At 37.3% G+C, this 27273-nt stretch overlaps 2 protein-coding genes across 3 annotated transcripts; both read left to right on the top strand.

The window, feature by feature from the left end:
- Positions 1 to 248: 248 nt before the first annotated feature.
- LOC113099388 (dermatopontin) lies at positions 249 to 7626 on the top strand. The gene is made up of 4 exons (XM_026264383.1): positions 249 to 683; positions 6575 to 6700; positions 6893 to 7000; positions 7119 to 7626. Exons 1-4 carry the CDS (start codon positions 394 to 396, stop codon positions 7183 to 7185), a joined length of 591 nt encoding a protein of 196 aa, XP_026120168.1. The 5' UTR covers positions 249 to 393; the 3' UTR covers positions 7186 to 7626.
- A 9402-nt stretch (positions 7627 to 17028) lies between these two features.
- LOC113099371 (zinc finger and BTB domain-containing protein 11-like) lies at positions 17029 to 27273 on the top strand. Of its 2 annotated transcripts, none has more exons than XM_026264371.1 (10): positions 17029 to 17651; positions 18576 to 18790; positions 19024 to 19255; positions 20380 to 21395; positions 22342 to 22638; positions 22732 to 23128; positions 24124 to 24241; positions 24340 to 24498; positions 24742 to 24917; positions 26177 to 27273. In XM_026264371.1, the coding sequence occupies exons 1-10, from the start codon at positions 17342 to 17344 to the stop codon at positions 26692 to 26694; spliced, it is 3438 nt and encodes a 1145-aa protein (XP_026120156.1). In that variant the 5' UTR covers positions 17029 to 17341; the 3' UTR covers positions 26695 to 27273. The 2 variants fall into 2 exon arrangements, with proteins under 2 accessions (XP_026120156.1, XP_026120162.1); XM_026264377.1 differs by lacking the exon at positions 17029 to 17651 and adding an exon at positions 17705 to 18394.

Here is a 27273-nt window from a genome sequence, read left to right as displayed (position 1 = left end):
GCTAATGTTGCAAACCACATTTCACTTTTTTTTTTTGAAAAATAGCTCATTTTCTCACTCCAAATGTTATTTCCTGTGAAAGCTCCTCATTCCGTCACATTGTTTAACAAAATGAATGATAGACTGGAAATATATTTATTCTGTTTACATAAATTTTTGGCCTTAAAGTGAGATTTCTCTTTAAAAAAAACACATGGTCTACAGCACAATCTGGGAGGAGGCTAGAAACATTCTCCTTAACAATACAAAAAAGTCCAATCCCTGACCGTAACCATCTGGTTATGGTGAAAATTATCACCCCTGGATCCGGACAAAGAACATCTGGAGAGCACATCCCAGGGAGCCTTTAAGACGGAGGAAGCATTGAGAAGTTCCACAGAATTTGACTTCAGGATGAGCTCAGCACATGTTCTGCAGGCTCTGTGCCTGCTGATGGTTTTCTCCACAGCCAGCGCTCAGCACGGCTACATGTATGAAACCGGTGAGGAGTGGGTGAATACCTGGCGCCAGGGCTTCAACTTCCAGTGTCCCCATGGTGAGGTCTTAGTGGCAATAAGGAGTTATTTCAGTGAGAAGGAAGGCTCGGACCGCCTGTGGAACTTTGAGTGCCAGAAGACTCCCTATGACTGGGGAGAGCCCAATGAATGCTGGTGGGATGATATCAACAGAGCCGGGTTGGAATGGTATGTCTGTATGTATACGGGTAACAGTGTGCAGGTTCATAGAGGTATATGCCTTTTTTATACGTCTCGCTATAATGCAAAACACATTTGTGAGTGTGTTTTATATGAAAACATTCACTGAAGTTAAAAGGACCATGAAATGACACTCCAATGTTCCAGTCAATGTCATTTTATGAAAAGTGTTACATAGAGATACATAGAGATTATCCAATTTATCCAATCCAATACAGAATTTTTTTCTTATGTTTGCCAAACATTGCAAGAATGCATGTTTTTATAATCACTATTTTAGGACTTTTCAGTAGCCAATACACATAAATGAATGAAAGATAAGGAATTTATCATTTTTGGACAGTTATTTGGAAATAGTGTTTGATACAACACAACAATCAACATCACAAATGTGATGCTGATATCTTTGCATTGCAGAAAATTTGTAGCAGAAAAAAACATAAAATGACACCCTGATCAATCAATATTATAATATATACAATATATGGAGTACATAGAAAATTTAGATGGAAACAACCAGAATATTTTTTGTCATTTTTAATTAATACATTTTTATTGTATAACTTTGCACGGTTTCAGTTCACCAGTGAATACACATATATGAATTTTAAGATTATTTAGATAAGGAAAGTCAACTTTTTATACAGATATTTGGAAATCATTTTTGATGTTACACAGACATCCCTTGTGTTGCAATTTTTTTATTTTATTCTTTTCTGCTGACCATTCCTAAAAAAAAAGGTTTGGTGTTTGTACGCTTGGTTTAGACTAACTAAAATGGAGAGCTCTCCTGCCTGTATGATTAGACTCAGATGTGAATGTTTACTGAAAGCCCTAATGCTAGCTTTCAGAGTTGCCTGCTTGCTTTGACAACATCATGATAATTTGTTTGTCAAGAGGAAAACAATGAACGTTTTTTAAATAGGACTGGAGAAACACAAGCAGATGTTTGGGCAGAAGTGTCATTTAATCCTTGCCTCAGGTCTCAGCTGTTCTCAGCCACAAGCCACAGAATAGATCCTCAGACATGTTTGATTGCACATTTGTGAATCACTCTAGTTCTGTAACATGCTATTAAGAACAGCACTATGACAATTCAAATTAAAGTTGTGTTATATGTTATATTGACTATGCATTGTTAAAAAAATATAGTGCATAATATATATATATATACAGATCACTTAAAGAGTGTTGCAAAATATGTTCTTTTAGTCAGTCCAACAATGATGAGTCACCTTAGTTTAATAATGGTGTTCAAAACCAGGAATGGTCCACCCTCTGATGGCCACCAGCCAGTCAATCCAGTGGGAGATACTGAAAAATAACTTTTATATCTGCTATTTACAATTTAAAAATTGTCTCTCTAGTTTCATTTAAGGCTAGTATACATTATAATAACGTGAGTGCTATATGATGATCAGTCTTACCTACCTGTGAAATAATTTCTGTCCAAAACTTGTGTACTTTTGTATATTTCTGTAGCTTGTACCTGTCTTGCCTTTCAGAAGGAGTGGAGATGAATGACCCACTTAGCTTCTTATCATTTTTATCAATATTTTGAACTGGTTCTCAATTCTTGGTTAAAGATTTGTTAAGAATTCTCTGATCTCCACAACTCCACATTTCCGAAGCGAAATCATGCTACCAGCATCTTCTAACTGCATCTCCAGTGAAGGGAAGATTTTTTAATAAAAAGTAAATACAACTGAGGAAACAAATTTAAAGAATTAGTTTTTGAAGGACTTCCAAAAAGTGCAAGAGTCAATTTAGTTCACTGATAGACACAACAACATACCTTAAAATATCAACCAAATGTTAAAGTAAATATAAATAAATATAAATAATTAAACTGTTAAAATCATATTTTTATTGTTTTTTTTTTATTGTATTATTTGTTTTTTGAATGAGTAAATTTAAAACTTTGTTTGTTTAGTGTTGTGTATAGCCTGCATAATGGTCTTATTGTGAACGATATGCACTACCAAACACAGAAGCATTCCGTTTCTACATGTGAAATTGAATGGTTATGTGTCATTTAAATTCATAATCGTAACTGAACTTAAATGAGACTCAATTATTCTGTGCACAGAACCCAGGCATTATTAAAACTGATTGTGATGATGAACAGAAATTGCAGTGTTGTGTTGTATAAACAGGACTGCACAATGAAAGAGTCAGTCAAATTTATACTAAAATAATATTGAGGATACTGAAAACATAACAATTACACCACAGTCTCTTATTCAGCTCTGAGTGTCGATGCCAACTAAATGAATGAAATGATTGCGTGCACTATTCTCTCACCTTTGCTATTTCTCAGACTGAAATCTGACCAATTAAAGGCTTCTGAGACTTGCTTGAACTGCACTGAGCATTGTTGTTTTGAACACATTCAGGATGAAACTTGTCCTGGAATAACAAGCTCATTCACAGTGCTGCAGTGCCAGGACACTCTGTTAATGGATATTTTGATAATCAGTTGCTGCTGCCTTGATGTAAAAACATAAAGTTCAAACTGAAGGTATAATACAATAAGCAAAAGCATATTGTGCACTGGTTTAAACATTACACTGCTTTCTTTGTCACGGTCACCTTTGACATGATCACTCAGTGATTCTAAGGCGAATCGAATCCGAATCGTTTTTTATTATTTTTTCGTTTTTTTGTAACGCTGCTTTGGAACATTATTATGAAAAGAGCTATTCATTTTAAACTAACTTTTGTGTTGGACAATGAAATAGTCTTTCCTGCTTTTAGACTCCAGTTATCCACAGGAACGTGAATGTTTGCCCAGAATGGTCCGACATGAAAAATGATTCATAACCCTCTCATGATTTTCCCCTCTACAATAACCGTACTGCCTTGATGTGAGATGATTGCCTTCTTTCCTTCCTCCTTTTTCTAATGATGTGATGTGTGTTGTAACACCACAAATGTAACTGTAACTATGCGATTTTGGCTCAAGCTCTTCATATCATGGCTAGAAAGACATCTTTATGTAAGACTCTTAAGATGACTTACAGTTTGTGTGATTCTCATGACAAAAGTGACCTTATTTGACCAGTTCTCCAGCTTGTTAGAACAGGAAAAGTCTGGTTGGTGTGATCAGTCTCTGGGGGCATAAGCAACAGCGCCAAGGGCCTTTCAGTGTTCCATCAAGTTTTCTCCACCCTCTCCAACAGCATTGGGGGAGTTTTTCCAGTAGGTTAATTGGATTCAGTATAGTTTTCCCTGATCTACTGCCCACTTTGTGAGATTTCCTTATAGCCAGCGCCAGTGACCTCAAGCCCTGTCTGCTGCGCACTGCTAGACCTTTGTAAGGGAATACTGTCTGACAGACTTACTGCATGCTGGGAACTTACGATTAAGAAATCATTTATGCATTCTTGTGCTCATATTTTGGTTTCACAATTTGTGAATGCTCAAAAATGCATTCTTAACACAGATAAATATAGCCAATAGACAATCTAGCCAATATGCTAGAAACATGCATGCTAATAAGCAACCAGTATATAGTGAGTATTGGTCCCAAAAATTGTTACCCCATTTTTAAATAGATTTTCCACACTAAAAAAAAAATTTCTCTTTGGCTGAACATGATTCTTTCATGGACAGTGGTTCCACATGTTTGTACCATTTTATTTGGACATGAATAAATCAAGTTATAAGGATATGTATACTTTTAGTTGAGTTTAATAAGTTTAATAAGCACGTCATGTAGAACCACTGTCCATGCAAGTTCTTTACACATGATGTTAGATGTTTACAGTTTAAGGATGTTATTATGTGTACACCATGCACTAGCACTCTTATTAAAGTTGCTTTTTTTAATTAAGTATTTTAGACTTTCTTTTAACCAGGTCCTCAACCCAACCACAAGCTCCACACTTCACCACAATGGTAACTCGCACAAAATACACCAATATAAAGTCTTTTAAAATGCCCACATAATAGAGCATTAGACATGAAAAAGTCTTCTTATTATCACATTTTACTAAAAACTGCATAAAATGACGCTTTATTTCAACATTTTCTCTCCCCATATCCAGTCCTGTGCAAAGCATGATGGGAAGTGTAAAACTTATTTTGAGGTACTTGATTGAAACATGTTCTTTCAAAATGAAAACTTTATGTTAAACCAACGAGTGACAGTTTTAAGTCAGTTTAACATGACACAATCATGTTGAAATGAAAAATAGCCAAAATGGCATTAATTCAACATGAATTCTTCAGGTAAAGTGAACAAAAGTGAAAAATCATTTTTTTTGAGTGCACTGTAAATCTATTTATATATGTTTTTTTTTTTTTAAATAGCATTTTCCTAAAATCCTAAATGTATTTTCGTTGTATGTATGTATATATATGTATATATATATTGGTGGAATAGTTACCCATAGTGTTAGTGTTGCTCTGAGGAAAGTCTGGTACTTGTGGTGGCTGGGAAGCAGTGTAGAACTAGTGATTGTCTGTCTGTTGTGATGACAACAGACTGTATGGGCCATACACCACCAGAAATGCTAAATAAACCTGTATTTACAGAAAACCATAAAAACTACTCCCGATCTCACAGTCACTTCAGAGGTGACATTTGCTGGCTTAAAAAACTTACAATAAAACACCTTCTCTGCTTAAAATGACTGACTGGTTTAAGCACTTTAGAATTATTGCAATGAAATGTAAAAATGTCTTTTGCACAACTTCTTTAACAAACATGAATATCTTATGGTCAAAGTTTATCATATCTGCAGAAGTTTAATTACATGGGTTAAATATTCTAAAACTATTGTGGGTGATGCATATGACAATTAGTTTCAGTTCTTACATCTGATTGAACGAGCGGCATACCAAGAGTCTTGATACAGGATCCCAACGGGATTTACACTTTATCACTCCTTACATTCCTTTAGGTTACATGGTTTCACCATGAGTGATTCATTGAAAGATGTTACTCATCCGATTTGTTCAAAATTGCTGATTCATTTAGGCACAAAACAAGTGAATTGTCTTAATGAAAAAGTCAATGAAACATTCCCTCAATCAATTTATTGACCAAAGCTGATTTATTCTGGAATCAAACAACTGAACTTTCTTTAGGAGTGAGTTATTGAATTTACATTTACTTCACATTGAACCATTCATTCACTTCATAATCTTTTTGTTTAACAATTATAATGCTTTCTGTAATTAAAGTAATCAATTGTCTATATGAATGAGTCACTGAATCATTCACTCAACTGATTCATAAAAAAATGGTTCAAACTAAAAAAACAAAACCCTACTTACTATCTGTTGCTTGAGGATTACTGTGGGTTTTCTTGAAACTATATTCATTAGAAAAGCAAAAACATGTAAAATAACTGGCAACATTGTGTCTAAAATCTAAGTTACTCAATGTGAATTTCTTTTTTATTTAACTGCTGTTCAGTAGCACTTATAATAGCACTATGCTGTTCATTTCTCACTCACAATTGCGCTGTTTTTCTGAATATCTGCACAACCTGTATTCAACTTGTGAAAAGTCCAAAAGGTTCATTTGAAACTCTGTGGCAAAATGGAACTAATGGTGCCAGACAAAAAGGAAAGAGTGAATGCTGTGTTCATGCATGTTTGTCAGGCAAACGTTCCTCTTGCTGTTTTAGTCAGCCCTTCAGTATAAACAGGAAGATGCACACAATAAAAAGTCAATAGCTAAAGCTAGCCACACTTCACAGAACCACATGCCAGGTGTGAGACATCAGAATACAATATCCCAATGCTTTATTTTGATGGGTTCATATTCATCACATTCATACACCAAAAATATTTGTTTGTTCAAATAACAAATGTCTTTTGTTTAGCCTCCTTGCTCCAAATAAAAGTCATATGTATACTGTCTACAGGTCTTCAGTTTGCACTAACAATGGGCTTGTTGCTGGTGTGCAAAGTAAGTATTTTGAAGCAGTTCTGGATCGAGAATGGCAATTCTACTGCTGTCGATATGCCCGCAGGTGCCCATATTCCTGCTGGTGAGTCCTGGAATAACAGATGGTGATCTAATATATTCATACAGTTACTTAACAACCTCTATACATCCCGAGTTATTCACAAATATTAGGATTATCTGTCCTCTGATAATTAGATTACAATTCTATAATAGGATGTTTTGTCACATAATTTATAACCTTTCCTTTGATTGCATTTTCTTGAATTATGCACAGGAAGACGAATGATGTTCCAGAGTACCACAAAGAAGAGGGGGAGATGGTAGTCCCCAGTTACGGCTACTTCATAAGGGGGGCTCAAACTACTTTCAGTGGTGTACTGAGGTCTGTATGAATACTTCCTCATCCAGAGGTTGTGCTTCTAATGCATTTAGGTCATCAATTTTTTCGCTGTTAATGGCTAAAGATGGTTTCCCTTTTCTGTTTTTTTCATGCTTTGCAGGGATCGGCAGTGGAAGTATATCTTGTGCCGAATGACAGACTTTGATTGTCAGTTTGAAAACTTCTAGACTGCATTCATCACTTAATGTCCTTATAAACACATCTATGCTAAAAGAGCACATGCACGTCACCACATAACCACTAATAACACTCACTGAAAACATATGCCATACTCCTTTTTTATTAGCTTCACAGTTAAGAAATATTAAATTGTTTCTGTATAAGCCTGCATGGATTGCTATGCTCTCATAGTTTGCGGTCATTTCTGTTATTTCAATGTTTACAAATATTCTGTAATCATTTTTCAAATATAAATGACAAAAAGGAACAAAAACATTTTTGTAAAACGAAATTGTACATCTCCAATGCATTACAAAATATTCCTTTTGGTGTATCTTTTTTTATTTTATTTTTATCTTAGTCTCAGATACTCAGATGGAGTAACAAGACACACTGCACTCTTTGGAACAATGGACAGAACTAATAAAGCAATGGTTTCTCCCACAGTCCCACAGTGTTGTATTTATTTATTGATTAATTTTTCTGTATTGTGCAACACACACAAGAGCTGTTTACCTCTTCATCCTTTCTCCATCTGTTTTCCGCTTTGCTTGACCTATTAAGTGGATGTATTCAGATTACATTTGATCCCTGTGTGTATGTGTTAATGTGCAAAAATATATGTTTGGGTGTTTGTAAATAATGTATATAACATATAAAGCTTTGGTGATAAGATGATATGAGAAACATAGTATTTCTACAGAATATGTTGCATTTAGAGTATGCTGAATAAATCTTACTTAGTCCAAACTTTTAAACAGTGGTGTAAATATATACTTTACAGCTGCATATTTACCAACATGTTGTTAAAGGGGCAATACGTACCCAGACAGCAACATAGTGTTGGCCCAGTTCCGGCCCACATCAGGCACGCATGAAATCCATTCGGGCTGGATCTGTGCCGAAACTGCTTGCTGTGTGAGTAATCATGCTAACACAAAAACTGTTTGAGATTATTTCAATGCAGACATCCCTGAAAATACAAATAACTGCTAATTCATTCATTCAATCAGATGTTACTTCAGTTCAGTAATGCTGTTCAGTCATAGAATCATCAGATTGATTTAAGCTGGCAATATTTCTTTTAAAAAAAAAGAGTCATTCGTTCAGGAATCAGACTACTTGGGTTATGTTTTAAAATCACTGAGAAGAATCTAATCATTAGAGTGATTTGTTCTTGAATCAGATAACACTGGTTGTGCTGTAAGCTTTTGCAGTTTCCTGACCTTTTGTCATGGTACGTGGTACGTGGTCTTTGTATATTGCATCATATCCAATACAGACTACATATTCAAAATTAAAACACACAAATATTACTTTTCTTTTGAGTTTTCCTGTATGAAGATCCCTCTCTGTTGAAAAGCATGTTTGTGCCTGGTCTGGGTGTGTCTCTCTCAATGAGTGAGCCAATTATAGATTGAATAAGGGTGTTGGAGACTGAGATAGCGTCCAAGACAGTTTAAACAAAGAAAATGTGTTCCTCTTTATGATGAATGAGAATGTAAAACAAGACATTGTCTTTTCAAACATTTCAAATTTGCAGTAGATTTGTAAACATGGTGATGGTCTACGGTGGATAAGAATATCCTTATGTATATGTTTTTGTTAGTTTTTTTTAGCCATTTTGGTTAACTTAGGTGAATGGGGTTAAGGAGAGGGTCAATGCCTCCAGAATCATAGTCTGTCTAGTAGTCTTTCTGTTCCTCTCCAGTGTAGACGTGGTTGGGTGTAAGCCAGTGGCTCTCAACACTGTTTATTTATGGCAGCTGCCGGCTTGAGGCATGAAGCCAAGCATCACAAAATGACACGGCTGTACCCAAGTCAAGTCTTCTGTTTGAGGACAGCCGACAGTCCTTGACTTACTGCGCACTTGTACTGCAACTGACCACTGCAAAGGGTTCAGCGGGTCAGGCCACACGTTCATTCAGCTGCTCTGCTGTTTTCTTGTGAGTTTTAATTATGCAGGATTACATACATGCATTTTCAATATCCTAACTCTGCTTGAATGGCAATATTGTAATTACAGTTGTTTGCAGGAATGAGAATAAATCTTTGTTAGCGCCGTGATGGGTTTTGGAACCTTTGCTCAGTTGTAATTATGGGATAAATACAATGAGACGCCACAATTAAGAGCAGGAGAAAATAGACAGATGCTAAATCTGATGAAAGCTCTTTAAAAATGAAGACTGAGTGGGTTTACTTAAGAGAAACAGATTTAGCCAATAGCGTGTTTCAGAAGAAGTTAGGCTAACATTTAGTGTATTTGCTTTTGTGTACTGTAAATTGAAATGCAGGCTCTGAAAGGAATAAAAAAAGAAACTAACAACTTGTCCCTCTTTTTATTATGCCATAAACTTAAGAATATCATCATTAAAAAAAATCAGTTAACAGTAAATAACAACTACAAATGATAAAACACTAAAATGACATTCCCAGTAGTTTCTGTGATGCATCATATATGTACATTTAACAGAATATCTTTTACAGAGCTATAAAAAGCATACCTTCTTTTAATGTGTTTCATTTGAGGAAAAAAAAAATTACAGTATGAAATGCCATGAAGGTAAGCAAACAATGACAGAATGTGAACTATCCCTTTAAAGTAACCGTGCATGTTTTAACTTCATCCGCTAGCTGAGCACAGGTGGATCCTTCTTCTCTTCCTCTGTTGATCACCAGAAAAACCTTCCAACCTCCTACCGTGCTATAAATCAGTGAAAATACCACCATCTCATTCTTTCTGCAGGACTATATATCCTCTTACAACTCTAGCTTACCTTAAAAATACTACACCCCTAACCACTTCAGTGTGTGAACACTTGCATAAACACACAGACTATTGAAGTGGAAGTGGCTTCCACTCCAAAGACTCGACAACAACCTCTGCCTGGACAATGATAACATTTCAGTACGAGAAAGAAAGAAAGGAAGAAAGAAAAAAATAGCATTATTGAGATTGGCTGGGCCCTGAGAATGGACCTTTGTGACCTCTTTGGCAACCTCTGTGGTTAACAGTGGGAGCAAACTGGACGCCTGAGTCACTAGAGTTAATGGTTATAGAGCAGATTTCAGCTCAACCAGGAAACCTGACTCTGCTGACCTTACATACTCCACGACCTGCTCGTTCCCTCCTCTTTCCTCCCTCCTTCCTCTACTCACCTCCTTACTCCATTGTTCTTTGTGTCCAGTCACAAGACAAGTCAGTAGTACAGGAAAGGTGAAAGCCAGAATCCTGCCTGATAATGTCTCATTTCTAAGCTGTCATCGAGTTTTCATTGCTTTACGCTCATGACTGTACAACAATGCAAAGATACATGAGTACACAAGAACACACCACACAGCTTTACATTTCAAGGTCAAATTGTACATTTACATTGTTTCTGTTTCTTTGCTCTTGTCATTTTCCTCATTACTGTGCTCAACTTTTTCTTGAAATTACTCAAAATGTTGTATTTTTTTGTATCACAAGACCTTGACACTGTTCAATGACTTTAAGAAACGTTCTGTGCTTCAAGGTGCGTTTTCACGAGAGTAGGCAGAGCTACAGGTGAATGAACCATTTCTAAGAAATCTGTCCACATTTCTTTTCATCGTTCCAAGTAGAACCCAGTAGGAGTCTCCAGGAATTGTGTTCTCAGGGTTATTTTCTGTGAACAGCATATTTGAATTTTATTGCGGCCTATTTACAGTGTTTTATAGGGAACAGAACACACAAAGTATTTGCTGATTTCAGCCTCTGATAGAGCTTTGCATGTCAATAGCATATCATATTCACATCACATCTATCCAAGCACACTCGGCATTAGGTCACATCTATTGTGGTCTTTTGGGAAGCAGCCTGCTGGTGCATTCTGGGAAACAGAGGGGCCCCGAGTTAAAAGATGAACCAGTACAGCCTGTCAGCTAACAAAGGGCTTATTATTAAGGGCCGCGTTGTATAGTAGTGACTGCATGGTTGCTAGATTGAAGTGCATGAATCACAGTTTTACAGCCTTTGATGGCACAAGCAAATGAGATGCTGTGACGGACCCCAAATTAATTAGGTATGTGTTGCCACTGAACAAAATAACTGGAGAAGACAGTGATACCCCCTGATTTAATTATTTATCTGTGAAAAATAGGAAGCATTATATTATAAAGACATCATAAAATGAAGATAAATGTCTGGGAATCTGGGAAATATTACTATATATTGAGTTGACGGCATGTCTTTTTCTACCCAAAAATAAACATTTTAAAGACATAAACTACTTTTGAGGTCAGTGAGATTTTCACCAAGGCTGCATTTATTTGATCTAATATCAGTATAATCAGTAAAACAGTAATATTTTGCAATATTACAATTTAAAACCGCTGTTTTTTATTTTCATATATTTTAAAATTTTATTTATTTCTGTGATGGCAATGTGTTATTATTATTATTATTTTTAGTTTAGTGCCACATAATTAATCAGAAATCATTCTAATATGCTGATTTGAGGCTCAAGAAACATTTCTTATTTTTATGTAAGCCATGATGCATTTTCCAGTGGATTTTATCAAGAAAAATGGAAAAAAATGTACGGACCTCAAACTCTTAAACAAGAATAACATGCAGTTTATTTTGTATTTTACCTTATTTTATTATTTTTAGTTTTGTTTGGGGCCTCCAGTTTGACAACACCTGTATATTACGTGTGTGAGACAGTGGAAACACTGGAAGTATTTTGATCCTGCAACACTTTATTAAATCTCCACTCTCAAGGCATGGGAGTCCATGACTGGTTTGCGTAATGGAGTAGGGGGGTGCGGGGGAATTTCAGGGTGTTACTAATCCTATGCTTTGGCTGTGAGCCCATGGAAAGACAGCATCTCCATTTTCCCATCAGGGTCTTAAACTAAACTCATCCCTGTTCTCTTACCAACTCTCCCTGTTTCCCAAAGCAACATAAATTATTCCTGACCAAACCACCAACAATAGATGCCATTAATAGAGTCCTTGTGTCTGTGTTAGTTCTTTTACATACATCTTTAGTTTTATTGCAGAAGTTTTAAGTTACACATAAGCAGATTTTTAATGCAAAGATAAAAAACTAGTTATTTGTGTTAATCATTAGTTTGTGATTAGTCACTTTAGGTTGAATATCATAAACATGCTTTCAGGAGGTCTAGCTGGTCTTTCAAGGTTACTTACAGGCTCGTAAACTCCTGGTGCCTGTGGGATTTTTCCAGCAGGACAGAAAGTCACCTTGTAGCATACGTCGTCCTCTCCTGGACACAGTTTGAACAGGGCGCTACACCACGAGTTGGACATTCCATTCTCTTTAATACTCAAAACCAAAGACCTTTTGCCCTCTTATGTAACGCTTTAAATGTAGGTTAGTCTGAGAGAGTCAGATGATGATGAAGTAGTGGAGCAGCTTTCTGCTTTGTCAGCATCAAATCATTTGAGGAAGCTTTTATCCTATTCAAGAACTCCAAGTTTTGATCATCTGACATATCCGGCCAACTGTGTACTTAAAAAGCCTACCCTTTAGGCACACATTATCATGAACTTCTGGTGAACATCAGGGTTGGATGTGTTGATTCAAGACTGGACTTCGTCTGAAACAGTTTAGACAGTTTGTCTTCCTGTGTTACCTCACGGAAACCTCATATCCTTTTACTTCCCCACAGGAAAACAGAAACCAAATGATCATCTACTGTACCACGAATCAAAGCAATATTTTTTTATTTAGAAAAGTTAAACTGGATTTACAGGCTGTTTACTAAAAAAAAGGGTATAGCACCTAATATTACAGTCCTCTTCCATGAGGACATATGTATTTATTATATAGCGATTACAATAACTTGATATAAAAACTAACCATAAACCTACCCCTAAACCTAAGCTTGACCATTTAGTTGTCTTATACTACAGTACTCTCACTTTAAGTACAATGTACAAGTGTAAAGATAAAATGTAACCCTTACAAAAGGTATTATGTACCATTTTTGTTCTAATATGCAGCCTAGTAAACAGGATTTATCAGGATTTTCTTGCGCCCACACATTGTCTGCAGACTCCCTAATGTCCGTGATGTTCTGAACGCAAGTGCAAACACAGACACAGACACATAAATTCAAGCAAACTTAAACTGCTACATACAGTACATTTATCTCTGTCCTTGAATGACAGAATAGTCCAATGCCATATTCTTCCACTTTCTCCTTGTCTGCCCAGAGAGAATTCATGCATGTCTTATAAATAGGTTATCTGATTACAGAGAGAGAAATCTAAGCAGATGCTCTCTCTCTCTCTCTCTCTCTCTCTCTCTCTCTCTCTCTCTCTCTCTCTCTCTCTCCCAGGTGACCCCTGATGGAAAACTATGTCTGTTCAGCCAGACTTACTCAGCCTTGATCCCATAGGAAAGAAATGTGACGAAATTAGATCTCTTGTAGCAATGAGAAATAACTGAGACTTCTGCTTCCAGGTAATCTCACGTGTCTCCTAGTCTTATTTATAAGGAATCCGAGACAGAGTTCATAGCTAGTGGATAGTTAACCAAAAAAAAAAAAAAAATTTGTGTGATATCGTTTACTTTCCAAATCACGACTTTCTTTTCTTTTCTTTTCCTCGAAAACAACAGAAGATATTTTTAAATAACATTCAATCCCATTTATTTTCACTGTATAGAAAAAACACAGTTTGGAATGACATGAGGATGGGAATTGTGTTTTCTGTGTGAACTATCCCTTTAAATGAAAATGAGCTCCATTCAGTTTCCTGATAGCTATAAAAGAGCAACTTCTAAGCAATAAGATTTTCATCTGTAGTGGCACAGATTTGATTTTCCCTTCCTCTGTTTTCCTTCACTTCCCTTCTTCTACATTGTCCTTTATTCAGGCCTTCAGGAATGTTTCTTTATCTCTACCTCGTCCCATGTTTAAATCCATTCATTCATCCCTCTCTGAGCTGTGTTCAGTGCAGCTCTTCTCTGGTATCTTACGCCTGTATTTGGCTAAAGCTGAAGCTGTGTTAAAGCTGAGGGAGGAGATATAAAGGACTGAGCCTGATACCAGCAAACCAGTTCATTCCAGTGAAAGGAAGCGTTAGTCACATACTCAGTATTTATTGCAAGCCACTTCACTTCACAAACAAAGAAAAAGAGTTGTGGCTTCGGCTAACTTAAAGGTAAAGTGTATAATTTCTACACCACTAACATTGCAAAAAAGGTATTGCATAAACAATGAGTCTTTTTAAACAGTTCTCTCAAAGCTGGGGAAGGAGAAAGTATTTTAGCATTAAATAAAAGTGAAACACTTGATCTTTAACATTGCTACATTGCTATTACCCACAGTGCATCAGTAGGGTATGATAAATTTTGCTCTAACTGTCCAGCAACTGTAAAAGAACATAAGTGTTTCCCCTATACAGTACAAGTATTACAAAATATTAATAACATGAGATCATGATTTAAAAAAAAAAGGTTGTGGTCATACATGGTCATAGCTTATTTAAGAAAATATCACATTATTACTGCTATTATCATCATCATCATCATAATCAATATAATTATTTAATTTAAATAAAAACAAATAAAACTTGTATATCTTTTAATAATATTGTGTATATATATATATATATATATATATATATATATATATATATATTTTTTTTTTTTTAATCATCAAAATCCAGAATCACTTTCCACAGACACCAATATTTGGATGTGATAAAGACAGACAAACATTTTCCCAGCTCAATTATTGTTAATTTGGAGCAGAGTAACAAAGCAGCCTCTGTTTTTAAGAGAGCATGGAGTATTTTCCGTCACACCTAACTGCTGTTAACTGGCCTTGGCCGTTTTTGTTCCACAGTATAAGTCACATTTTGCTGTTAATATACAGTATGTCTATAAATTAGGAAAGGCTGGTGTAAATATTCATAAATCTCAGATATATAAGTAATTACACACATACACAGAATCCCTGAATCCATTCAAATAGGGGAGTGTGTGACATTGTATGTTGATATTATATCTTAATGTCATCCCTGTTACTTCTACGTTCTTCCTGCTGTCTTTTATTTTCTCCCTTCTCCCTTCTATCTTTGAGATGATAGAAGCAGTCAGTCATTTATAATGTACTTCTGTTCTTTTTCTGCAGACTTCTCTCTGCTCTGTATCTGCACTCCAGGTTTGCCTGTTTATATCAGTGCAGCGGCACTATAAATCCACAGCGAATATGTTTTGTATTTCATAGTATGTATATTACTGAAATGACCTTTCAAGGTCCATAACATCAGCATTTCACCCTATGTTTCAAATAAAGCATAATAAAAAGATGTAGAACGTGCATATTTAATAAAGGTGCACAGGAGGCTGGTGGTGATAGATTAGCCTTGTCTCATTTTCCAGTGCCGAGGTAATATTTCATACACAGAGCACAAAATGTTCTACAAAAATGTATGTTTTGCAGGTGTTCTGGGCAGTTAAAGTGTTCCCAATGTTGGTATTCTAGCAAGCTAAAATAGATATAGTTAGATGGATAGATAATGTTATATCTTCATCGTTTTAATTTCCTGTTACATGATTCATGTGAAATGTACGTGTATGTGTGTATTTCAGTAATAACTTTATCAGTTCAGCAGCTCAGCAGTGTGCAGGGGACTGAAAGTGTCTTCTCAATGGAAGGAATGTATCAGTGATAAGAACAGACTGATGCTGCTCACGAGCCTTCACAGAGGAGCAGGTGATGACGAGTCAGTTTGGTTGCCTGGCGACCAACTACAGACGTGCTAGCTTTTCAAACGGCTCTTCTGCGCCCTTGAAGGGCACTTCAGGAAGAAAACTCCGTTTGTAGAGACGCTGCCAACGCTTTTAAAAGACAGTAATGCCCTACACCCTTCAAAGAACACACTTCAAGGGCTCTGCCCTTCGAAGGGAGTAGGACATAGGGATGCTCTCTTCCCTTTGGAAATCGCCCAGAGTTCCCACATGAGGAATAAAACACATCTCACAGTCAATACTGTCAAGGGAAGTTAAAGCTTCTCTCAGTGCAACCACCTGTAAGTTTATTACTCAAGTGAAAAAGATTCAAATTCTGGTATAGTGTCTATTTACATGAAATGCAAATACCCAAACGTGTTGGCAAAGGCTGTTTTTGCTAACCGTCCACTATTGCTAAGACTATTTAACACACTCAGAGTACAAATAACTTGTTAACGTTACTTTTATTAACATTGTATCTGTGTCGCATCTAACGTAATAACTTTAGTGTAAACTAGATGCTGTATGTTGCTGTTTATACATAGTACAAACAGTATTTACGACTGTTTACCCTGTAAATAGTATTTAGCCTAACGTTACCTTGTATGCCTTATACGTTTATCTTCAGTAACGTTAATTGTCTTCATAGAAAACTAAAGCAGCTCAAATAACACTTGAGATAAAGAAAACAACAAATGTTACTGAAAATAAATTAATTTCTCATTTAGTTCATCAAGTATGTAGGTAAGCTCACTACAAATAAATTACTTTTTTTATTACTAAAAATTAATAAAAATTTACCGATAATAAATAATGAATCTTTATTTAGATTTTTAATGTACACTTACTTTAATGTGTTATTTGTTACGGAATAAATCACACAATTATTTATTTATAAATAGGTTTATTTAGATAGGGACTGTACATAAATCATGATTCTAGCCAGAAGAAAGTAAAAAATATGCAATGTATACAGAGAGTATAACATATGCTAATGTGCATCTGAGTCCCTAGAAAGGCTTTTCTTGCTAAAATAAATAATTTGATTTATTTATTTACCCACACTTTTCTCAATTTTAATGGCAACAATGCCCACAATATAATACACGCGGAATGCTGGTGAAGAGCGCCCTCTGCTGTTACCGTGACTGCCCTACACGTTAAGTGCTACTAGTCGCCGCTTCCGCCATTTCAAACGCAACATCCGGTTGTGCAGCAGCCATTTTGTCTGTTCAGGCAAGTCCACCCCACACGGTCGAGAACTGACGTTCCCCCTCAGAAAACATTTCAGAAATATCACACTTGATACTTTTCCGTGTCACCTATGGAAGTCGGAACGGGCTGAAAAAATACCGTGTTGAATTCTACGCTCGAGAATAGCTTCCACAGGCTGGTGTGTCTCGTTTCTGTTGCGTGAGCTTCATTAATCGGGGTTATGTCTAGCGAAGAGAGTTACTTAGCCATCCAGCGCTACCTGACTGATGAACGTGAACCTTACGCGCCGGGCACGCACGGCAACACCAAGAGAAAGATCCGGAAAGCAGCTGCTTGTTACATAGTGCGCAATGGGATTCTGTATTACCAGAGGCGGCAGAAAGGCCTGGATGAATTCACGGAGCTGGAAGTGGTGCTGCAGGCCGAGAGACGGAAGGAACTGATCACGGAGGCGCACATCACGTCCGGAGGGGAACACCTCAACCAGCAGCAGACATGGGACATCATCTCCCAGAAATACTGGTGGAGAGGTACACGAATCACTCATGTAATGACAGCAGAGCTTTCCAGCTGTGCGACCGCTGGAATCGCTTAAACGTCTCTTGTCAGTAACTTTATAATTCAAGCAGTAAGAGAGAAACAGTTGGATAGTTTCTCCATAGAATACTATATAACGTTATATACTATACTTTCTCTCTCTCTCTATGTATATATAAATAAATAATGTTATGTAGTAAGACATGAACAAAGGCAATATTTAATTTGCATTTAATGCAGCTTCTAAACTTCTTCCAATAGATTCATACAGCTTTTGTCTAGTCTTCAGATGAATGTGGTCGATAATATCATTTGCCAGATGTTTGTTGGAGGAGGAAATCGAATTCTCTCCGGAACTGTCCAAAGTGGTTTGATAATATTCAAGTCAGATTTGTTTGTCCAGGGCAGATGTTGGAGTTCATCTTGGTGTTTCAGTTGTCCTGGTTTTATGATTGTGTCACTATATTTAATTATTGGTGTCTGTGATGAAGGTTTTAGCAAAAAGTAGCTATTTCATGGGTGTTCTCTGTTTTTGAGGAAACCGGGTCTTCAAGGTGAATATTGAGGTTTGTTGTCACTTGCAGAAGTTGTTCTGTGTTCTGATGTTTTTTTTTTTGTTTTTTGTTTTTTATAAAATCTGGCAAGTCACTTCTGCATCCACTGATGGTCCTAGTACTACCTACTGCTGAACACACCTTACACTACACTGATATAACGAAAAAATTCAATAATTGTGGTATGTGTGTGACAGATTATGCAAGCAGTACACAAAGCTGATAACCATACTCTGAATAGCTTTTTATTGTCCAAGTGTGATTGTGAATGAACTTGGTACATGGTAGTTTCCGAGATAGAATTTAGTTTTTGAGAAACATTTTGTTATTATAAGCAGCCTAAACCTTATGGTCTTACGACAGGAGTGCTGAAGCAGGTGAAGGACTGCATCAGAGAGTGCAGTTACTGCCAGAGCAAGCAGGAGAAGGGGAGAGCCAATGCTGAAGATGCCACCAAACACGCAGCTGTCCGGCAAGTGAGACAGAAGACATGTGCCAGCGAGGAAGAGGAGGATGAGGCAAATTATGATTTGGATTCGGAGCAGTCCAGTGCAGTCGATAAACACGAATTGGTGTTTGTAAGTCTAGTATATACCATTTGTGTCACCGAATTAAAATATGTTTGTTGACATTATTCCAGGTACAATAGCATCTGGATATTATAAGATGAGAATATTGAAATCACTTTCAACAGTAAATATTAGTTGTTCTAAATTACAATGAATAAAAATAAAAGTGTAGTATTTTATATCTTTAATGTATCTATGCATATGATGATGTTATTATATCTCTCCTTTATGCATTCTTATAGGTGGACAGTAAGGGAATTGTCAAGCAGTTCTTACCGAAGCATGGGCAGACGATGCTGGACAAGTTGAACCAGCAGCGGATTAATAATGAGTTCTGTGATATCACCCTGCTTATTGAGGGAGAGGAACATCGTGCGCATAAAGCTGTCCTAGCCTCCTGCAGTGAATATTTCTACGAGCTCTTTGTGGAAAAGGGTGCTATGTCCAGTCATGAAGCTGTCGTCGACCTCTCCGGTGAGAAGAATGCACCACGCTGTTGATTGAAATGAGAAATCAGTTTAAGGATTTATGTTTAATAATATGAAGTATTTAAAGGTATAGTTCACCAAAAAATGTACTTCTATACAGTGGAAGTCAGTGATACCTAAAGTGTGTACCACTGACTTCCATAGTAAAAAAGAAAAGAAAAAGAAGGTCATTACAGTTATGGAACATCATGAGGTTGAATAACTTCTAACAGAATTTTCATTTGGGGGTGGACTTTGCCTTTAAATATAACCTCTGTTCCAAACTCCAGTGAGCTACATCACCGTTCTGTTTCCATAAACAGCATCCAAACCAAAATATGATCTCAAAGTGGCTAATCTGAAACCCTATTCATGGGCAGTAAAAATAAAATTGCATAAAAATATATTTTTATTGCATAAAAATATATCAAAATTGCATAAAAATATATTGCACATTGAGATGGTTATTATTGTTCTTATTAATACTACTGTTTTTTTTAAACAATTTTATTCAGCTTCATCTGCCATCTTGGATTAAACTTTTTTTACTGAGCAAACTGCAATGCATTCTGGGATGAAGAACTCACAGCATACCTGTGATGGTCAACCATTGTTAGGAAAGCCATTCAGTTTTTCTGATTGGTTGATAATGCAGACACACAGTAGCCGCCCATGTTTTCATTAGTGTGTCTAATAAAATATTAGAAAAACTGAAATATTCAGCAAGTATGCTTTCTGTCATTTAAATAAGTGTATTAAGTATTTAATTCCACAACCTTGCAGCTAATAGCAAATCCAGCTGATAAATCCTTGAATGTCTCCCTACTTCCTTTTCATTCATGTATTAAATAGTTTATTTATTTGTGAAAAATAATAGGATCGCAAAATGAAGTTGCTATTTCATGTAAAAATCTATTTATTTTAGTGGCAACGGCCATCAATAAAATAAAAAAAAAACTACATTAGCCAACTACTAATGTGTAAAATGTTTCCTAAATACATGCTCCCTAGCTAGTTTGTAATTAGTATTAGAACATTAGCCATTGCATTCATTGAGTTGTTATTTGAAATATTATATGTATTTGAATTGCCATTGTTGTTGTTTTTTGCGTGTGTTGCTTTACCCGCCAGGCTTCAGCAAGGCCAGTTTTCTGCCCTTACTGGATTTTGCCTACACCTCCAATCTGACCTTCAACTTTTGCGTGATGGCAGAGGTCGCCACACTGGCTCGGCATTTACTGATGGCAGAAGTGCTTCAGATCTGTGAGTCTGTGCATAAGAAAGTGGAAGAGCAGAAGCTGATGGTCTACCAGAGGGGAGACATTCACACTGTGGTATCCAGCCAACCTGCGCCCCCTCAGCCAATCACACCCACCCCTTCCGAAACGTATGTAGTGACTATGCAGAGTGAAGGCACACCTGAAGAAGGGCAGTCCCTGGCTGTACTCACAAGTGAAATCGGGACGGCTGAATCGCTGGCGTTGCTTGCCGGTGCGACCGTAGATGGCGAAACAATGACTGTAGTCACTCATAGCGGACAGGCTGGCTCAGCTGAGTCCCTTGCCATGGTGGCCCACAGCGGCCAGGCCGAGGAGGGCGAGACCATGACTCTGGTCACTCACTCTGGCCAGGCTGGGTCAGGTGAGTCCCTGGCTGTAGTACAGGCCTGTTGGTCTGTAGAGGAGCCACAGGTTGGTGACACACCTGTCGCAGAGAGCATGCAGACCGAAGCCTTTCTCATTAGTGTGGATCCTTGCAAAACGGATGCTTCTGAGATTGTGCATTTAGCTGCAGTAGCGCCACCTGCTGTGCAGGATGAGCCCCAGGTGGCTGAACCAACGCGCCAACCCGAGCCTTTAGCAGCAGCGCCACAGCCTGCCCCTGCGCCAGTGAAAAGGAGGCCAGGAAGACCACCCAAAGTGAAGCAACAGGAACCGCCTCCTCCTCTCCTTTCAGAAGAGGAGTCCATGGAGATGGAGGGTGTCGAGGATGCATCCGCTGCAGATGGAGATAAAAAAGAAGAGGAATGCGTAGATCCCAACAAGAGATACTTGAGAAAACGGTCCGTGAAAGAAGGAGGCTATGTTCGTCTTCATATGGGACTTGAGACGGAGGAGGAAGAGAAAAGCAGTCCACCTCCTACAAAGGTATGCAACTCTCATTCACTCGACATACGAATCATTTGTAAATGTGATGATGGCCCTGTCCCAAATGGTGCCCTTTTGGACTTGGCATATTTGTGAGGTCCACAGGACCGCAGGGTGGCCCATCTGTCATTTTATAGCTTAAAAGGGTGCTCAGGAGTGCCCCCTATGTAGCCTTGATTCATCTTTTTGCAAAGCCTCTACTGGTGTCCTATCATTATGAGAAAACCGTTTTCATTAAAAGAATGAAATTCCTGAAACGAAGACCATAAGTAATTAATAAGTTAACAATAATAATTAATATAAATGAGCACTCTTTTAATGGCGTAATCAAATCTATTACTTAAAAAAAGAAATATTATAAGACAAGTCATTTGATTTGCCAACATGCAGAACTTGTGAGGAGGATGTACAAATAATTCAATTCAGATCTGACTCTCATGTATTGTAAAATCTAATTATTATTTCTTAGAAAAATGCATTTTAACAAAACTGCTTCACTAGGCAGAAACAGAAACTTGTGAGGAAAAAAACCCTGACATTAATTATATTTATGATCAGATAATTTACTATATTTCTAAAGAAGGAAGAAGAAAAAGTGAACGCTTTTTACCTTGAAACATTTATGTTACAATATTTTTAGATTTTTACACTTATGTATTTGAAGTAAAATTTTATTCTATATTTTTAAATGTTATAATATATTTTCACTTTTCTTGAAAGGGGTATAAATATTTTGCAAAATCAAAATGAAAACATTAAAATACAAAAGCGCAGACAAAAACTTGGTACATGCATTTTAAAAATTTTTTTTTTTTTTATCATCATCATTGATGCTATTATTTGTCTTTAACTGCAATATTACGATGTTGCTCAATGAGCCAAGGATTAAGATGCACTCTAAGGCAGTCAGCCAGATTGTCTTATAAGAATCACACTGTGTCCTCAGACACCTCAGAGATTTGCCAGGAGAGGCCGACCGCTTCAGTCTGCCATGAAGAATCTTGATGAGTTTTCAGAGACAAACCAGGAGGCTTCTTCTGATGCCATAGCTGATTTAGCAGAGGAACTGGAGCCTGATGTAGACCAGCCAGAGTCTCTGGAGGGAGGCGCACTACAGGAAGACCCAGGAGGAGCTGCGGAGGGAGAGCACTCGTGTAACGAGTGTGGCCTGGTGTTCCACAGGCGGTACGCCCTCATCATGCACGCTCTGAAACACGAGAAGACTCGCAGCTTCAAGTGCAGTGTATGTACCCTTGGGCTGAATAAAAACTACGAATTCTAGCCTGATCTTTATGCATTTTGGTTATTTTTTCGGACCTTTCTTTTATCCTGACAGATTTGCAATAAGGAGTTCCAGTACGCTGCTTCCCTCCGTGCACATTTGGCCCGTCACAAGCATCAGAAGACCCAGAGAGCCAGCATGACACGAGCCATGACCACAGAAGATTCTCAGGGGTCAGAAGATCAGACAAAGTACCGCACCAAACGGGAGTTTGTGTGCGACATCTGTGGCAAGACTCTGCCCAAGCTGTACTCGCTGCGCATTCATATGCTGAACCACACAGGGGTGAGGCCGCACTCCTGCAAAGTGTGCGGGAAGAGCTTTGCCACCAAGCACAGTCTGAAGATGCACCGGTCGCTGCACGACTCCCTCAAGAGATTTCAGTGCACTGTCTGTGAGAAATCTTTCGTCACCAAGAGAAGCCTGGAGGAGCATACAAGCATTCACACAGGTACACACACACACACACACACACACACTCTTTTACTTTTTCTTCTAAAGTTTTTTTTTTTTTGGAATTAAATAAATAATAAATATTATTCAGCTAAGATGTATTAAAATGTTTAAAAGTGACCGTAAAGATGATGATTATGTTTCTATTCCAAATAAATGCTGTTCTTGAATTTCATCAAAGAATCTTGAAAAAATGTATCATAGTTTCCAGAAGAATAGCAAGAAGCATTACCACTTTTAAAGCTTTTATGTATTATTACATTTTAAAACAATAAACTATTATTTTGCAGTTAATATAACTGTAGTTATATTTTACAATATTACTGATTTACTGTATTAGTGATCGGTTAAATGCAGTGATGGGGAGCGTAAGAGATTTTTTTTTTCTTCCTGAAAAAAAACAAAAAACTTTCCGACCCCAATTTTTTTGTACTTTAGGCAAAGCAAGGTTATTTATATAACACATTTCTTACACAATGGTAATTCAAAGTGCTTTACATTGTAAAAAAGAAACGTAAAAAAAAAAAAAACAGATAAAAAGCAATACAAAAAAATATGAATTAGTTAAAAGACATGCCAAGAAACTGATTAAATTCTATAAATGAAAAATGAAGTGTCGAAATAGTGTATTAATGTTTTAAAATACAGAAAGTGCAAGTAAAGAGACTTCAATTCCAGTTCCTGATGCATAGTTGATAAATACTGTCTTACTGTATTTGGAATTAATCTAGATATTTGTATTTGTAAAAATTTACTAGTTCCAGATTCCAGCATGGACACTTTTAGTTGCTGTTACAAGTCACCATATTTTTGGAAGTATGAACCAAATTTATTAATTTAACCCTTAGCCCAAAATTAAGAGTATTTAGTAAAAGTAAGTCACATTATTGTCTAAGCAAAAATGTACACCCTTAGTTTCCATTTGGTTATTACACTGTTTGTAAAATTAATACTAAAGTAATGAGGAGTTCATTAAAGCAGTTTGTTTAACAGGTGAAACAAAGTACTTGTGCACAACCTGTGGAGCATCTTTTCACCGTGCGTCCGGACTGAGCAAACACCTCAAGAAACATCAACCCAGACCTGAGGTCCGCTCATTTCACTGTTCTCAGTGAGTGCCTCGACACAAGCACACAACAGTTTTCTTCAAATAACCCCGATTTTTTCCAATAGAACGGTTGAGTTCCTTAATTTGTTCCTTCATTACAGCTGTGATAAGAGTTTCTTTGAAGCAAAAGACCTGCAGCAGCACATGAATAAGCACTTAGGACTAAAGCCCTTCCAGTGCCAGGTCTGCGGCAAATGCTACAGCTGGAAGAAGGACTGGTACTCGCACGTCAAATCACACACTGTGGCAGAGCCCTTCAGGTGAGAGTTAAATCATTCATTTCTTATAGGGTTTTTTTTTTTAAAGGTTATATTTTAAGAAGAAAATTAAATTGATTCTCACTATTACATTTTATTATATGTCTAAAGATTTATTTTGTAGACTGAAAAGAGCGTGTCATAGAAATGATGTTCTGTATTATATAATACCCGTACTCTAGAGAGACTTGAGCACTTGTTAGAGGTAGACTTCAAACTAAATAGTGTGTGTTGTCCTTTTGGCAGGTGTAATGTGTGTGGAAAGGAGTTCTTTGAGAAGGCCCTGTTTAGACGGCATGTCAAGAAAGCCACTCATGGAAAGAAGGGCAGAGTGAAGCAGAACTTGGAGAGAGAGTGTGAACACTGTGGGAGGAAGTTCACACAGCTCCGAGAGTACCGCCGCCACATGAATAATCACCAGGGTGAGTGGAGACTCATACATAAACACGTTTTATAGAATGATAATAAATAGTTATGAGTTAGGCACTGAACCCCCAATTGCTCCCCGGGTGCTGGAGCAAAATGACTGGCCACTGCTCCGGGTGTGTATTCATGGTGTGTGTGTGTGTTCCCTACCTACTGTGTTTGTGCACTTGGATGGGTTAAATGCAGAGAACCAATTCCGAGTATGGGTTATCATACTTGGCAAATGTCACAACTTTCACTTTTCTGAGATGAAATCAAGAATCAAGAACCAGTTGCATCGGTTTTTGGATCACCAGTACACTGAACCGAGAACCGTTTCTGTCGGACGCGTCCGATTTGAAAACCGAGGAGCTGATGATACTGCGCATGTGTGATTCAGCATGAAGCAGACTGACACAGAGCACGTCTGAACCAAAATGATTCTTTTGGTGATTGATTCTGAACTGATTCTTTGCTAATGTTACAATCTCTGTCCACTGGAACGCTATCGCTTTTAATTTAATACAGGTTATTTAAAACAATTACTTATCAAACAGATGGAATTAGAAATAAAAGCCTGCTTCAAATAAAAGCCTGTTCTGCAGTTCAGGTAAATAATGGCCCCTGCTTTTGAGGAATTACTTTATATATATATATATATATATATATATATATATATATATATATATATATACACACACACACACACACACACACACATCACATGAATCGTTGTTAGTTGTGATGTGTATACATATATAATTTTTTATCTATTTATTTTTATTTATTTTTTATTTTGTGACGTTTGTACATAATAATAATAATAATAAATAGTTTTTCTTAGTTCACCACAAAAAAAAAAAGCTTTTTATTTCACCACTAATATAATAAAATATTATAAATATAATTTTTAAAACAAATTATAGATTTTCATATATATATATATATATATATATATATATATATATATATATATACACACACATTGTTTAAAGCATGTTTTTTAATGAAAAGATTCCTAATCCGCACATCTGCAGTGCAGCTGTAGGTGGCACTAAGGAACAGGAAATAATCAACATGAGTCATTATTGAGATTCAATCATCATTCTGTTGAGATGTTTAGTCTAATCAGACATCCTACACACCTTCATGCTTGTTTGTGGCAATTTTACAGTCCGCTGACATTTTGGTTTGGGTGCCAGCCACTTGCAATGCTTATAAATAGCTGAGTATAACAGATGTCATGCTGCTCTTTTTTTCTTTCTTTCTTTTTTAGGGGTGAAGCCCTTTGAGTGTCTGACCTGTGGCGTTGCATGGGCTGATGCACGCTCGCTAAAGCGCCACGTTCGCACTCACACGGGCGAGCGCCCTTACGTGTGCCCACTGTGCCAAGAGGCCCACATAGACGCCAGAACGCTGAGGAAGCACATAACAAAGTTCCACGGAGATCAGTTGCCCGGCAAGATCATGCTGGAGAAGGACACTCTGCAGTTCCACAACCAAGGCACGCAGGTGGAGCACGCCGTCAGCATCCTCAGTTCAGATCTGCCCCCTGAACTCCAGCCTCCACAGCCTCCCACCACAGAGGAGATAGAGACCGTGCTCATCACAGAAGAGACCGTGGAGGCCGTGCAGGCTGTGAGCGACGGAGCCCTGGCCACACTGTCGGATCAGAGTATCATGCAGGTGGTGAACTACGTCCTGGCTCAGCAGGCTGTAGTGAAAGTGGAAGATGCACCAGAAATCATCCAGACCATGGAAGTGGAGGTGGCCCATGTGGCAGAGGTGGAATGAGACCACCTCAACTGAACCTGACCTGGCAGTTAATATATGATATGACAGTGAGAAGGTTTATTCTTTTTTGTTGTTGTTATATGCATCCTGTGTGATAATGTAAAAAAGTGATCATTTATTTTTGTTGTAAAATGTAAATTAAAATAAGTTCAAAGGACTCTGTGTGTGTGTGTGTGTGTGTGTGTGTGTGTGTGTGTGTGTGTGTGTGAGAGAGAATCAGTGCATGATGTGGATGTGTGAATATGCTTGATTTGCATTATAGTAAACTTTTGTGTACATTAATGTAATAATTAGCATTGTAATACAGTCACAATCAAGCATATGACAAATGAATTCCAACATAGACATTTGGCTTTTTTGTAACTAGGTTCCATTTTCTCATTATTGAGGCTGTTTTTTCCTTTTGATTATTTGTAAAGCATAGCTGAGATATAAGCTCTAACAGTCTTAGCAAAAGGGCCATAGGCTCTTGTCTGTTGTATAATGCAGTGCCTCTCAGTCTCAGCTGAGTACTATGTATAGCAGCAGGAATGACAACCAAATAAAAAACTCTTGTCTGCAGGGATGCACCCACTGCTA

This window comes from Carassius auratus, chromosome 6 (assembly GCF_003368295.1).
Source record: "Carassius auratus strain Wakin chromosome 6, ASM336829v1, whole genome shotgun sequence".
Classification (NCBI taxonomy): Eukaryota; Metazoa; Chordata; class Actinopteri; order Cypriniformes; family Cyprinidae; genus Carassius; species Carassius auratus.
Note: the sequence above shows the minus strand (reverse complement) of the source record. Positions and strands in the feature narration are given on the sequence as shown.

Excerpts from the sequence above, each read along its gene's own strand:
- LOC113099371 (XM_026264371.1), top strand. The coding sequence starts at position 17,342 with ATGTCTAGCGAAGAGAGTTACTTAGCCATCCAGCGCTACCTGACTGAT. Across the intron at positions 24,242-24,339 it reads CGCTCATTTCACTGTTCTCA|CTGTGATAAGAGTTTCTTTG; the intron begins GTGAGTGCCTCG and ends CCTTCATTACAG. Across the intron at positions 24,918-26,176 it reads CCACATGAATAATCACCAGG|GGGTGAAGCCCTTTGAGTGT; the intron begins GTGAGTGGAGAC and ends TTTCTTTTTTAG.
- LOC113099388 (XM_026264383.1), top strand. The coding sequence starts at position 394 with ATGAGCTCAGCACATGTTCTGCAGGCTCTGTGCCTGCTGATGGTTTTC. Across the intron at positions 684-6,574 it reads AACAGAGCCGGGTTGGAATG|GTCTTCAGTTTGCACTAACA; the intron begins GTATGTCTGTAT and ends TACTGTCTACAG. Across the intron at positions 6,701-6,892 it reads AGGTGCCCATATTCCTGCTG|GAAGACGAATGATGTTCCAG; the intron begins GTGAGTCCTGGA and ends AATTATGCACAG.